The 14039-nt window shown below is 43.1% G+C and overlaps 1 protein-coding gene across 3 annotated transcripts in view; it reads left to right on the forward strand.

Moving 5' to 3' along the window:
• TMPRSS12 (transmembrane serine protease 12) overlaps nucleotides 1–13708 on the forward strand; it is a 72522-nt gene extending 58814 nt beyond the window's left edge. For 2 of the 3 annotated variants that reach the window (XM_077297844.1, XM_077297845.1), the window contains exon 5: nucleotides 13217–13708. In XM_077297844.1, coding sequence (XP_077153959.1) covers nucleotides 13217–13480 — 264 coding nt within the window. In that variant the 3' untranslated portion in view covers nucleotides 13481–13708. Of the gene's footprint in view, nucleotides 1–7300; nucleotides 7450–13216 lie in introns of those variants that run through there. The other variant, XM_077297846.1, reaches the window with a different exon arrangement.
• Nucleotides 13709–14039: the final 331 nt, after the last annotated feature.

Genomic DNA, 14039 nt, shown 5'->3' on the forward strand with positions numbered 1-14039 from the left:
TATGGTCAGCAAAAACCCTATTAAAATATCCACGCTGGATATTCAAGAACCCCCGAACCGTCTAACGGCCGGGGGGAGAACACCAGCCCCCTAGAGCTTCCAGCAAGGTCAGAAATCACATTTAGTACAAGCTGGACAAAAATAGTAGCAAAGCAAGTAACTCAAAAAACAAAGAAGCAAGACTTAGCTTAATTTTGCAAGAGCCAGGACCAGCAGACAGGAGCAACAGAAGGATCTGATTACAACGATGCCAGGCACTGGACTAAGGATCCAGGAATTAATATAGCGACACCCCTGGACTAACGACCCAGGTGAGTGCCAAACAGAAAAAAGACAATCCCAGAGTCATACCACTAGTGACCACAAGAGGGAGCCGAAAGGTCTAATTCACAACAGTACCCCCCCTTAAGGAGGGGTCACCGAACCCTCACCAAGACCACCAGGGCGATCAGGATGAGCAGCGTGAAAGGCACGAACTAAATCGGCCGCATGCACATCAGAGGCAACCACCCAGGAATTATCCTCCTGACCATAGCCCTTCCACTTGACCAGATACTGAAGCCTCCGCCTGGAGAGACGAGAATCCAAGATCTTCTCCACCACGTACTCCAACTCGCCCTCAACCAACACCGGAGCAGGAGGCTCAACAGAAGGAACCACAGGTACAACGTACCGCCGCAACAAAGACCTATGGAACACGTTGTGAATGGCAAACGACACAGGAAGATCCAAGCGAAAGGACACAGGATTAAGGATTTCCAATATCTTGTAAGGACCGATGAAGCGAGGCTTAAATTTAGGAGAGGAGACCTTCATAGGAACAAATCGAGAAGACAGCCATACCAAATCCCCAACACGAAGTCGGGGACCCACACCGCGGCGGCGGTTGGCAAAACGCTGAGCCTTCTCTTGTGACAATTTTAAGTTGTCCACCACATGATTCCAGATCTGCTGCAACCTATCCACCACAGAATCTACCCCAGGACAGTCAGAAGGCTCCACATGTCCCGAGGAAAAACGAGGATGAAAACCAGAGTTGCAGAAAAATGGCGAAACCAATGTAGCGGAACTAGCCCGATTATTAAGGGCAAACTCAGCCAACGGCAAGAAGGTCACCCAATCATCCTGATCCGCAGAAACAAAACACCTCAAATAAGCCTCCAGAGTCTGATTAGTTCGCTCCGTTTGTCCATTAGTCTGAGGATGAAAGGCAGACGAAAACGACAACTCAATGCCCATCCTAGCACAAAAGGATCGCCAGAACCTGGAAACAAACTGGGATCCTCTGTCAGACACAATATTCTCAGGAATGCCGTGTAAACGAACCACATTCTGAAAGAACACAGGAACCAGATCGGAAGAGGAAGGCAGCTTAGGCAAAGGTACCAAATGGGCCATCTTAGAAAAGCGATCACATACCACCCAGATGACAGACATGCCCTGAGACACCGGGAGATCTGAAATGAAATCCATGGAAATGTGTGTCCAAGGCCTCTTCGGGACAGGCAAGGGCAAGAGCAACCCGCTGGCACGCGAACAGCAAGGCTTAGCTCGAGCACAAGTCCCACAGGACTGCACAAACGACCGCACATCCCGTGACAAGGAAGGCCACCAAAAGGACCTAGCCACCAGATCTCTGGTGCCAAAAATTCCCGGATGCCCTGCCAACACCGAGGAATGAACCTCGGAAATGACTCTGCTGGTCCACTTATCAGGAACAAACAGTCTGTCAGGTGGACAAGAGTCAGGTCTACCAGCCTGAAATCTCTGCAACACACGTCGCAAATCCGGAGAAATGGCTGACAAGATAACTTTAAGAATACCAACTGGTTCTGCGACTCCCGGAGAGTCAGGCACAAAGCTCCTTGAAAGAGCATCAGCCTTCACATTCTTTGAACCTGGTAAATACGAGACCACAAAGTCAAAACGGGAGAAAAACAATGACCAGCGGGCCTGTCTGGGATTCAGGCGTTTAGCAGACTCGAGATACATCAAATTTTTGTGATCAGTCAAGACCACCACACGATGCTTAGCACCCTCGAGCCAATGACGCCACTCCTCAAATGCCCACTTCATGGCCAACAACTCCCGATTGCCAACATCATAATTCCGCTCAGCAGGCGAAAACTTCCTCGAGAAAAAGGCACAAGGTCTCATCACAGAGCAACCAGGGCCTCTCTGCGACAAAACGGCCCCTGCCCCAATCTCAGAAGCATCCACTTCAACCTGAAAGGGAAGTGAGACATCAGGCTGGCACAAAACAGGCGCCGAAGTAAACCGGCGCTTCAACTCCTGGAAAGCCTCCACGGCTGCAGGAGCCCAGTTAGCAACATCAGAACCTTTCTTGGTCATATCCGTCAAAGGTTTAGCAATGCTAGAAAAATTAGCAATAAAACGACGGTAGAAGTTAGCAAAACCCAAGAACTTCTGAAGACTCTTAACTGACGTGGGTTGAGTCCAATCATGAATAGCACGGACCTTGACTGGGTCCATCTCCACCGCAGAAGGGGAAAAAATAAACCCCAAAAAGGGAACCTTCTGTACTCCAAAGAGACACTTTGAGCCCTTAACAAATAAAGCATTCTCACGCAAAACCTGAAACACCATCCTGACCTGCTCTACATGCGAGTCCCAGTCATCAGAAAAAAACAGAATATCATCCAGATAAACGATCATAAATTTATCCAGATACTTCCGGAAAATATCATGCATAAAGGACTGAAACACTGAAGGAGCATTAGAGAGCCCAAAAGGCATCACCAAGTACTCAAAATGACCTTCGGGCGTATTAAACGCGGTTTTCCATTCATCTCCTCGCTTAATGCGCACAAGGTTGTACGCACCACGAAGATCTATCTTGGTGAACCACTTGGCACCTTTAATTCGGGCAAACAAGTCTGACAACAAAGGCAAAGGATACTGAAATTTAACAGTGATTTTATTCAAAAGCCGATAGTCAATACAAGGTCTCAAAGATCCGTCCTTCTTGGCCACAAAAAAGAATCCCGCACCAAGAGGGGAAGAGGAAGGACGGATATGCCCCTTCTCCAGAGATTCCTTGATATACGAACGCATTGCGGTATGCTCAGGTACAGACAGATTAAATAGTCTTCCCTTAGGAAATTTGCTACCTGGAATCAAATCTATGGCACAGTCACAGGCCCTATGAGGAGGCAGAACACTGGACCTGGACTCACTGAACACATCCTGATAATCAGACAAATACTCAGGAACTTCCGAAGGAGTAGAGGAAGCAATAGATACCGGCGGGGAATCACCATGAATACCCTGACAGCCCCAACTTGACACAGACATTGCCTTCCAATCCAAGACTGGATTATGAGTCTGTAACCATGGCAAACCCAAAACGACCAAATCATGCATTTTATGCAGAACAAGAAAACGAATCACCTCCCGATGTTCAGGAGTCATGCACATGGTTACCTGTGTCCAAAACTGCGGTTTATTTTCCGCCAATGGTGTAGCATCAATACCCCTCAGAGGGATAGGATTAACCAACGGCTCAAGAACAAAACCACAGCGCTTGGCAAATGACAGATCCATAAGACTCGGCAGCACCTGAATCCACAAACGCCATAACAGGGTAAGAGGACAATGAGCAAATTAAAGTCACAGACAAAATAAATTTAGGTTGCAAATTACCAATGGCGACAGGACTAACAACCCTTGTTAGGCATTTAGAGCATGCTGATATAACATGTGTAGAATCACCACAGTAAAAACACAACCCATTCTGACGTCTATGATTTTCCGCTCATTTCTGGTCTGAATTCTATCACATTGCATCAAATCAGGTGTTTGTTTAGACAACACCACCAGAGGATTAGCGGTTTTGCGCTCCCGCAAACGCCGGTCAATTTGAATAGCCAGCGCCATGGAATCATTCAGACTTGTAGGAATGGAGAAACCCACCATCACATTCTTAATGGCTTCAGAAAGGCCATTTCTGAAGTTTGCGGCCAGAGCACACTCATTCCACTGAGTAAGCACGGACCATTTCCGAAATTTTTGGCAATACACTTCAGCTTCATCCTGGCCCTGAGAAATAGCCAGCAAGGCTTTTTCTGCCTGAACCTCAAGATTGGGTTCCTCGTAAAGCAATCCGAGCGCCAGAAAAAACGCATCGATATTTGCCAATGCCGGATCTCCTGGCGCTAGCGAGAAAGCCCAATCCTGAGGGTCGCCCCGTAAAAAAGAGATAACAATTTTAACTTGCTGAACTGAGTCTCCAGATGAACGGGGTCTCAGAGATAGAAACAATTTACAATTATCCCTGAAATTCCTAAACTTAAATCGGTCTCCAGAAAACAGTTCAGGAATAGGTATTTTAGGTTCAGACATAGGACTACTGGTAACAAAATCTTGTATGCTTTGCACACGAGCAGCAAGCTGGTCCACACTTGTAATCAAGGTCTGGACATTCATGTCTGCAGCAAGCTCAAGCCACTCAGAGGTAAAGGGGAGGAAGAGAGGGAAAAAAAAAAAAAAATTCAGAATTTCCTTTCTTATATCCCACTTCTGCAATGCATTAAACATTCAATGTCGGCCTGGCATACTGTTATGACCCCAATGGCAGAGGGTCTCAGGAATCAATACCAAGTCTGCAAACACAAAAAACCAGCTCATAGGGCAGTGGTAACTGGGCTGACCATATATCTAATCCTAGCACCACAAATAGAAGTAGCCAGGGAACGTGCCTACGTTGGTTCTAGACGTCTCGCGCCAGCCGGAGAACTAACTAACCCTAGAAGGGAAAAGAAAGACCTTTCTAGCCTCCAGAGAAAAGACCCCCAAAAGTTGGATACAAGCCCCCAACAAATAATAACGGTGAGGTAAGAGGAAAAGACAAACATAAGAATGAGCTAGGTATTTAGCAAAGAGAGGCCCACTAGCTAATAGCAGAATAAGTAAGATGACTTATATGATCAGCAAAAACCCTATTAAAATATCCACGCTGGATATTCAAGAACCCCCGAACCGTCTAACGGCCGGGGGGAGAACACCAGCCCCCTAGAGCTTCCAGCAAGGTCAGAAATCACATTTAGTACAAGCTGGACAAAAATAGTAGCAAAGGAAGTAACTCAAAAAACAAAGAAGCAAGACTTAGCTTAATTTTGCAAGAGCCAGGACCAGCAGACAGGAGCAACAGAAGGATCTGATTACAACGATGCCAGGCACTGGACTAAGGATCCAGGAATTAATATAGCGACACCCCTGGACTAACGACCCAGGTGAGTGCCAAACAGAAAAAAGACAATCCCAGAGTCATACCACTAGTGACCACAAGAGGGAGCCGAAAGGTCTAATTCACAACAATTATCTGACAGAATTGCACGGGTGTCAATACTTTTGGCCACAACTGCACTTGATTCCAAGCTTTCATTCACCCCCCACATCCGATCACTGGCCCGCTCTTGTTATCTGCACCTCAAAAACATTTCTAGAATTCGACCCTTTCTTACTTTCGACTCTGCAAAAACTCTCACTGTTGCTCTTATTCATTCTCGTCTGGACTATTGTAACTCTCTGCTAATCGGTCTCCCTCTTACCAAACTCTCACCTCTCCAATCTGTCTTGAATACTGCAGCCAGGATCATATTCCTCACCAATCGTTGCACCGATGCCTCTACCTTGTGCCAGTCATTACACTGGTTACCCATCCACTCCAGAATCCAGTTCAAACTTATTACCCTCACCGACAAGCCACTCCATGGCTCAGCACCACCCTACATCTCCTCCCTCGTCTCAGTCTACCACCTTAACCATGCACTCCGTTCTGCTAATGACCTGAGGTTAGCATCCTCCATAACCTCCCACTCCCGTCTCCAAGACTTTTCACGTGCTGCGCCAATTCTTTGGAATGCACTAACCAGGTGCATACGATTAATCCCCAATCCCCACAGTTTTAAGCATGCCCTAAAAACTCACTTCTTCAGACTGACCTACCATCTCAACACATTAACCTAACCATCCCTGTGTTGCCTATTCAAAATTTTTACCATAACCGGGTTCTTTGAATCATGTTCTCACATGCTTTATGCATTTAATAGCCCTGTGTGTCTGTACTGTTACATACTTAGGCTGACAACAGGTTCATGCAGCATTACATGAACACCCGATTCTTACACCTTGGCTGGTCCGAACAACGAAAGCAATTGTTACCATCCACCTTTTGTATCTCCCCTTTTCCTCATTGATTGTAAGCTTGCGAGCAGGGCTCTCATTCCTCTTGGTATCTGTTTTGATCTATGTCTTTATTGTTATGCTGTAATGCCCATTGTATGTACAAGTCCCCTCTAAAATGTAAAGTGCTACAGAATATGTTGGAGCTATAGAAATAAAATTTATTATTTATTATTATAAAAGCTTCATCAAAAACTACATGGATTTGTCCTGGATAAACATGTCCTATTTGTTCAACTAAAAAAAAACCCTTTGTGTGAATACTCTGCTGTAATCACTGCTGATATTGTTGCAGAAAAGTCGCTGATTTTATACGTATTTCATTTGCAATTGGGGACATCCATAGCATAAGTTGACATGCACGGTTTACGGCACAGATTTGCTACACAGCGTGTGTATGACATTTCTTGAAATCTCATTTACAATGCTGCTATGGTGCTACCATAATACAAAGCAGAGGTTGGTTCATATTTGCTCAGTGCAAACATACCCAAAAGGTGAATTTAGGCTCTTTTAGTTTCTAAATTTAAAAAAAAGTTCTAAATGTAGTCACTCAGGACCGGAGCGTGTGGCTGCAGAGAAATACATCAGCCGCACGCTCCAGTCCCGAGTGCCGGCTGCAGTGCCGGGACTTGATGCGAGAAACTCGCGTGAGTTTCTTGCATTGAACTCGCAAGAGTGACCTCTGCCAAAATCAGGGACTGAGGTAAGATTTCTGTAATGCGCCTGCCACTCGTCACAGGCTTCTGATTCATTAAGAGGTGTTTGCCTCTGGATGAATCAGAAGTGTCTGACTCCTACACGCTCCCTTAGTCTAGCCACTTTTTTATGCTATAGGCCACATGAACACGTTGAGTATTTGGTGAGTTTCTTACCTCAGTATTTGTAAGCTGTCATAGAAAACATTAAAATCTCTAAAGCCACGCTAGTGAGGGGGCATTCACCTCCCTCCCTTCTCCTCTTTCACAAGATTTCCAGTAGGAAAAAGAGCTTACATTCTAAACCTCCTGGTTGTAGAATTGCACAATGGACATATAGAAGTAGGAAATTTCGTATAGCTGGAAAGTGACAAATCTAATTAAAATTCCTTTTAAAGCCCAGACTCCATGGTGGGGAAAGGTAATGAAGACAAGATACCTATTGTGAAGAAGTTTGGTGTTTGATTAGAGAAGGGGCAGGATGCGCTCTCCAGAATGAGCTGCTATGATGAAAGAACTTCCACCCCAGACTTTGTGTCTCTGGAGGAAAGTTATGAATATTGGGGTATGTATAGATCCGATATTAATGGGACATATATTTTCAATAAGAAAAATATAGAAAAAAGTCAGCTCACCCATCTATCGGTCGCAGTATCCAAGCAAGGAAGCTGCAGTGTAGCAGGAATAAGTGAATCATGAAGGTATAGCCCAGAAAGGCCCGTTAAAAATGTTTTTAAAATCTTTATTATAAAAATATCTTTCATAAAAGAGTTGCATATCTTAAAAAATCACAACCTCCATATGGGAATGTAATGTTGGCAGTTGTGTTTTGAACAACAGTTGCATGAAAAACTAAGATCTGTTGTTCTGAGCTGGATTATACCTTCATGATAAATTTTCATTTTCATGACTAGTCAGGGAAGAATATGCAGATTTTTCATAACAGTGACACCTGCCTATAAGCTCCAAATCAGTAGTGGCCAGATCGCTGACAACAGCCATGTCAAGTTTGGTCTCTGGGTAAAGGTAAAATCCAGATAAAAAAATATGGTGACGATCTTGAACTTCAGGAGTGAAGATATTGTTAATGTTGGGAATTTCATAATATCCTGAAGGGCTTTTATTTTCATAAAATCCCACAACTCGGCCCATGTGAGATCAGCAAGAGGAGTGTGTGGATGTAACTTAGGTGCTGATAAAAGGTCAAGGCAAATTGTGATCTGTGTTCAATGCCAAGGAAGATATATATATCAATGTAGGCTTGATCCACGTTAACCAGACATTTTCAGTCGGATTGCTTCCATCTGCTACCTAAGCCATTTCTGTGACCAGTTACATAGGTTGAAAAAAGACCTAAGTCCATCAAGTTTAGCCTTTCCCCACCAATTGTTCATTTTGTCACTAAATTAACTATAACCCCCAATGTTATGTTTACTGAGGAAATCAACCAGCCCTTTTTTAAAAGCTGTTATAGTGTCTGCCACTACTACCTTCTGTGGTAGGGCATTCCACCTTCTGACTGATCTAACTGTAAATAACCCTTTCCTGTTTAGCTCTCGGAATCGCCTTTCTTCCATCCGTAATCCATTTTATTTTATATAAAACTACAGTGCCTACAAGTAGTATTCAACCCCCTGCAGATTTAGCAGGTTTACACATTTGGAATTAACTTGGCATTGTGACATTTGGACTGTAGATCAGCCTGGAAGTGTGAAATGCACTGCAGCAAAAAAGAATGTTATTTCTTTGTTTATTTTTTTTTTTAATTGGGAAAAGTTTTTTCAGAGGGTCATTTATTATTCAACCCCTCAACCCACCAGAATTCTGTTTGATTCCCCTAAAGTATTAAGAAGTAGTTCAGGCACAAAGAACAATGAGCTTCACATGTTTGGATTAATTATCTCTTTTTCCTGCCTTTTCTGACTATTTAAGACCCTCCCCAAACTTGTGAACAGCACTCATACATGGTCAACATGGGAAAGACAAAGGAGCATTCCAAGGCCATCAGAGACAAGATCGTGGAGGGTCACAAGGCTGGCAAGGGGTACAAAACCCTTTCCAAGGAGTTGGGCCTACCTGTCTCCACTGTTGGGAGCATCATCCGGAAGTGGAAGGCTTATGGAACTACTGTTAGCCTTCCACGGCCTGGACAGCCTTTGAAAGTTTCCTCCCGTGCCGAGGCCAGGCTTGTCCGAAGAGTCAAGGCTAACCCAAGGACAACATGGAAGGAGCTCCGGGAAGATCTCATGGCAGTGGGGACATTGGTTTCAGTCAATACCATAAGTAACGTACTCCACCGCAATGGTCTCCGTTCCAGACGAGCCCGTAAGGTACCTTTACTTTCAAAGCATCATGTCAAGGCTCGTCTACAGTTTGCTCATGATCACTTGGAGGACTCTGAGACTGACTGGTTCAAGGTTCTCTGGTCTGATGAGACCAAGATCGAGATCTTTGGTGCCAACCACACACGTGACGTTTGGAGACTGGATGGCACTGCGTACAACCCCAAGAATACCATCCCTACAGTCAAGCATGGTGGTGGCAGCATCATGCTGTGGGGCTGTTTCTCAGCCAAGGGGCCTGGCCATCTGGTCCGCATCCATGGGAAGATGGATAGCACGGCCTACCTGGAGATTTTGGCCAAGAACCTCCGCTCCTCCATCAAGGATCTTAAGATGGGTCGTCATTTCATCTTCCAACAAAACAACGACCCAAAGGACACAGCCAAGAAAACCAAGGCCTGATTCAAGAGGCAAAAAATCAAGGTGTTGCAGTGACCTAGTCAGTCTCCTGACCTTAACCCAATTGAAAACTTGTGGAAGGAGCTCAAGATTAAAGTCCACATGAGACACCCAAAGAACCTAGATAACTTGGAGAAGATCTGCATAGAGGAGTGGGCCAAGATAACTCCAGAGACCTGTGCCGGCCTGATCAGGTCTTATAAAAGGCGATTATTAGCTGTAATTGCAAACAAAGGTTATTCCACAAAATATTAAACCTAGGGGTTGAATAATAATTGACCCACACTTTTATGTTTAAAATTTATAAAAATTTAACTGAGCAACAAAACTTTTTGGTTTGTAAGATTTATGCATCTGTTAATAAATCCTGCTCTTGTTTGAAGTTTGAAGGCTCTAACTTATTTGCATCTTATTAAACCTGCTAAATCTGCAGGGGGTTGAATACTACTTGTAGGCACTGTATATGCTGATTTGTTTTGTCCCATTTGTAAAATCTATTGTATATTTTTTATAAACACTGCCTCTCATTCTGGATTAAAAATAAAATGTAATAGTTCTCTTCCTTTTGTTCTGTAAACCTCCCCCTGAAGCCATACACTACCAGAACCAGGTGTCCATCGGCTTCTGTTTAACAAACAATCGGTGGTGGCAGTGAGTAGTTCTTGGATTATCGTAGAGTTAGCAGAGACTGTACCGGGGGTTATATAAGCATATATACGCATATTCCGTGCATGGGAATTGGAAGTGTATATACCATACGCTCACTGTTAGTTTCCCAATAGCCGGCCTGAGTGGAAACAGCCATAGCCTCCTCCGTTAAACGTTGGTCTATTGCGTAATTGTCCAAACGATAGGTTACAGCAGAGGGCTGTTTGTGACAAAAAGATAACAGTGTGGGTGGTTCAGTAATGACCCTCCTGGCCGCAATATTTGACAATTGGTAGCAGCGGAGGCATCTGAGTGGTCTCTCCTGCGCCATCCCTTTACATAAGCCAAAACCAGGAGTGGGTGAAAAATATTGAAATGGTGCACGTTTCTATACTTTTCCTCAGACTGTTGCATTCCTAAAAAAAATACTGAGGTAAAAAAACTCACCAAATACTCAACATGTGTACGTGGCTTAAGACTCCTGTACGTACTATGACTGAATACTTATAGTAGTGTTCAAAATAATAGCAGTCCAGTATGACTAACCATTTTAATCACTGTTCTTGGTTTAAATTATATTACCACATCTCAAACAATTTACCAGTTGGTGCAGTAGATTCTAAGAAAACCAACAGACAGCATTCATGAGCTGTATGTTTTTGAGTCTGTGTATTAGAATAACTATTGAAAGTGAGATGTTCAAAATAATAGTGTGGAGTTCAATTAGTGAGGTCAATCATCCTGTGAAGAAACAGGTGTGAATCAGGTGGTCTTTAGGTGAAGCCAGGACATGTACTTGCATTTCTCCTTGAAAGCCTGAGAAATATGGGTCGTTCGAGACATTGTTCAGAAGACCTGCATACTTTTATTAAAAAGTTGATTGGAGAGAATAAAACTTATAAAGGAGTGCAGACAATGATGGGCTGTTCAGCTAAAATGATCTCCAATGTTTTAAAATGTAAAGCCAAACCAGAGAGACGTGGAAGAAAACTGAAGACTACCATTTGAATGGATGGAAGAGTAGCCAGAATGGCAAAGGCTCAGCCAGTGATCAGCTCCAGGATGATCAAAGACCGTCTCAAGTTACCTGTGAGTACTGTGCAAATTGTCTCATCAGAGAGGAAGAGGACCAGAACTCTAGTGCCACCTATTGAAAGTAGCTATCCTAACAGTCAATGTTGACCCTTTAATGAGCCTTGTCACATGACTAAGCCAAACCAGAATCTCAGTTTGCAATGTGAGGACTGTGACAGTTAGAAGACGCCTGTGTGAAGGTAATCTCTTAGCAAGAAGTCCCACTGTGTAAAAAAAAAAAAAGGCATGCACTGAAGCGGATACAATTTGCCCCAGAACACATTAACTTGCCTAGAGAGAAATGGAGACACATTTTGTTGACTGATGAAAGTAAAATTGTTCTTTTTGGGTCCAAGGGCTGCAGACTGTTCGTCAGATGACCCCCAAACTCTGCATTCAAGCCACAGTACACTCTGAAGACAGTGAAGCATGGTGGAGCAAGCATCATGATATGGGCATGGTTCTCTTACTATGGTGCCAGACCTATTTACCGCATTCCAGGGATCATGCACCAGTTTGCATATATTAAAATACTTGAAAAGGTCATGTTGCCTTACACTGATGAGGATATGCCCTAGAAATGGGTGTCTCAAGAAGATAACAACCGTAAACACATTTGTGAACGAGCAAAATCTTGGTTCCAGTCCTACAAATTTATTGAGGTAATGGCGTGGCCAGCCCAATCCCCAGACCTTAATCCGATAGAACATTTGTGAGGTGACATCAAAAATGCCGTTTCTGAGGCAAAGCCAAAAAATGCCAAAAAAAAGGAGGGATGTAGTCCAAGCATCCTGGGCTGGAATAACAGTTGGCAGGTGCCAGAAGTTGGCTGACTCTCTGCAACATAGATGTGAGGCATTTCTAAAAGACTGTGCGTAACAACGTAATATTAGGTTAGTGAGTCACAGGAATGCTAAATCCTCAAAAAAAAAAATAGTACATAGTGTGGGGTTTTTAAAGACAAATGCAGACACTGCTATTTTTTTTAACAGCCCAATGTTCATTTTTTGTTACTTTCTGTAAAGTAGTTAAAATTATTTACATTTTTCTTCATGTTTTAAATTAGAAAACAGTGTGCAATGTTCCCATTGCTGGGAATAAGAACCATTATTAAGATTTTGTGATTAAGTCATGTTTTTTTAACACACTGCTATTATTTTGAACACTACTGTAGATATTGATTGACTATTAAGTAGACCGACTACTGGATTTGTCCACATAAAAAGGAGGGATTTAAACCACAATAATATAAATCGGCTTAGCTCTACCTACTCCAACAAACTGCTGACAGATTACACAATATGTAACTTGTCAGGATCCCTGTAGTCAGTGCATAAATAAATTTTTACCTAACCAGTCTCATGTAGGTTTGATGTCAGTGAATGGGAACTCTTTTTGCATTCCGAGATAGCAAACCTTGTATATAGCCATAAATAACAAAAGACTGACTGACACTTCGAAACAGGAAACTGGTGTGCACAGGTGCAAACAAAGAGTAGCCATCTGTGTGCATAACACTCAAATAAAGTTGTACTCTGTAGTACTGAAGCATGTAAACATGAATAGCATTACCGTTCTAGATAATAAGAAAAAATGGAGATACTTAGCACATCATTTGGCCAATTTTGCCGAGCAGCCAACGACAAGGTGATCTCTGGTTTGCCAGGAACCTACATGTCTAGTGTGAACACCTTATTTTTCCCAGTAAAACCACCTTGGTGTGATTGACCATTGCAGTGAGTATAAGCACTATGAAGCACTGTCCTCTGAGTTCAGCTCTGCTTGCTTGTGTATAGGACCTGAGTATTCAGTCACTGGGGGTAACACTGAACTGTCACTGTTATATTGTAGGGAGATAGTGGAGGACCTTTCGTCTGTTATATAGGGGAGGTTCAGCGCTTCTACCAGTTTGGCATCACAAGCTTTGGATATGGTTGTGCTGAGGCCAAATATCCAGGTGTCTACACACGAGTAGAAAATTTTGAAGACTGGATGGCGATGCAAATGGCGAACGCTGCAGACCGTATAGATGGCGGGATCCACGATGCAAGATGTCTTCTGAGTGCCATAAAGATCTGCATTATAAATGCTATGTTTTTAACATTATTTCTGTAAAATGTATGAACAGCAGAGAATCATCAAGACTACAGGCAATAAAGATCAAGGGCCCTGTACCACAAGACAGACCTTTGTTTGTTATTCTAATCTAAAAAAAAGGGTTTTATTTAATTTGTTCATGATCATTTTTTACATCTGCAAAAATGTGCTTGAACAGAACATGTTAGGCCTGGATTATATTTTATTATAGTGCAAATTCATATTTGATATCTGTACACAAGAGATTGCATTTTAGTTCTTATTTCACAAATTCTATAGTTTTTTTTATGTATTCCTGAAAATGTAAATGATTCATTAGAACAAGTTTTACTTTTTTTAAATTAACTTTTCTCAATCGCTTCATTGGGGACACAGAAAACCATAGGTGTACGCTGCTGCCACCAGGAGGCTGATACTAAGAATTACAACTAGGAAAAAAATGCGACTGCTCCCCAGCAGGTTGGACCCACATACGGGCAACTCAGCTATTCAGTTTATCTTAGGCCCCCTTCACACGTCCGTTTTTTAACCCCTTTACCCAAAAGGGTGGTTTGCATGTTAATGACCGGGCCAATTT

This window comes from Ranitomeya variabilis, chromosome 3 (genome assembly GCF_051348905.1).
Source record: "Ranitomeya variabilis isolate aRanVar5 chromosome 3, aRanVar5.hap1, whole genome shotgun sequence".
Classification (NCBI taxonomy): domain Eukaryota; kingdom Metazoa; phylum Chordata; class Amphibia; order Anura; family Dendrobatidae; genus Ranitomeya; species Ranitomeya variabilis.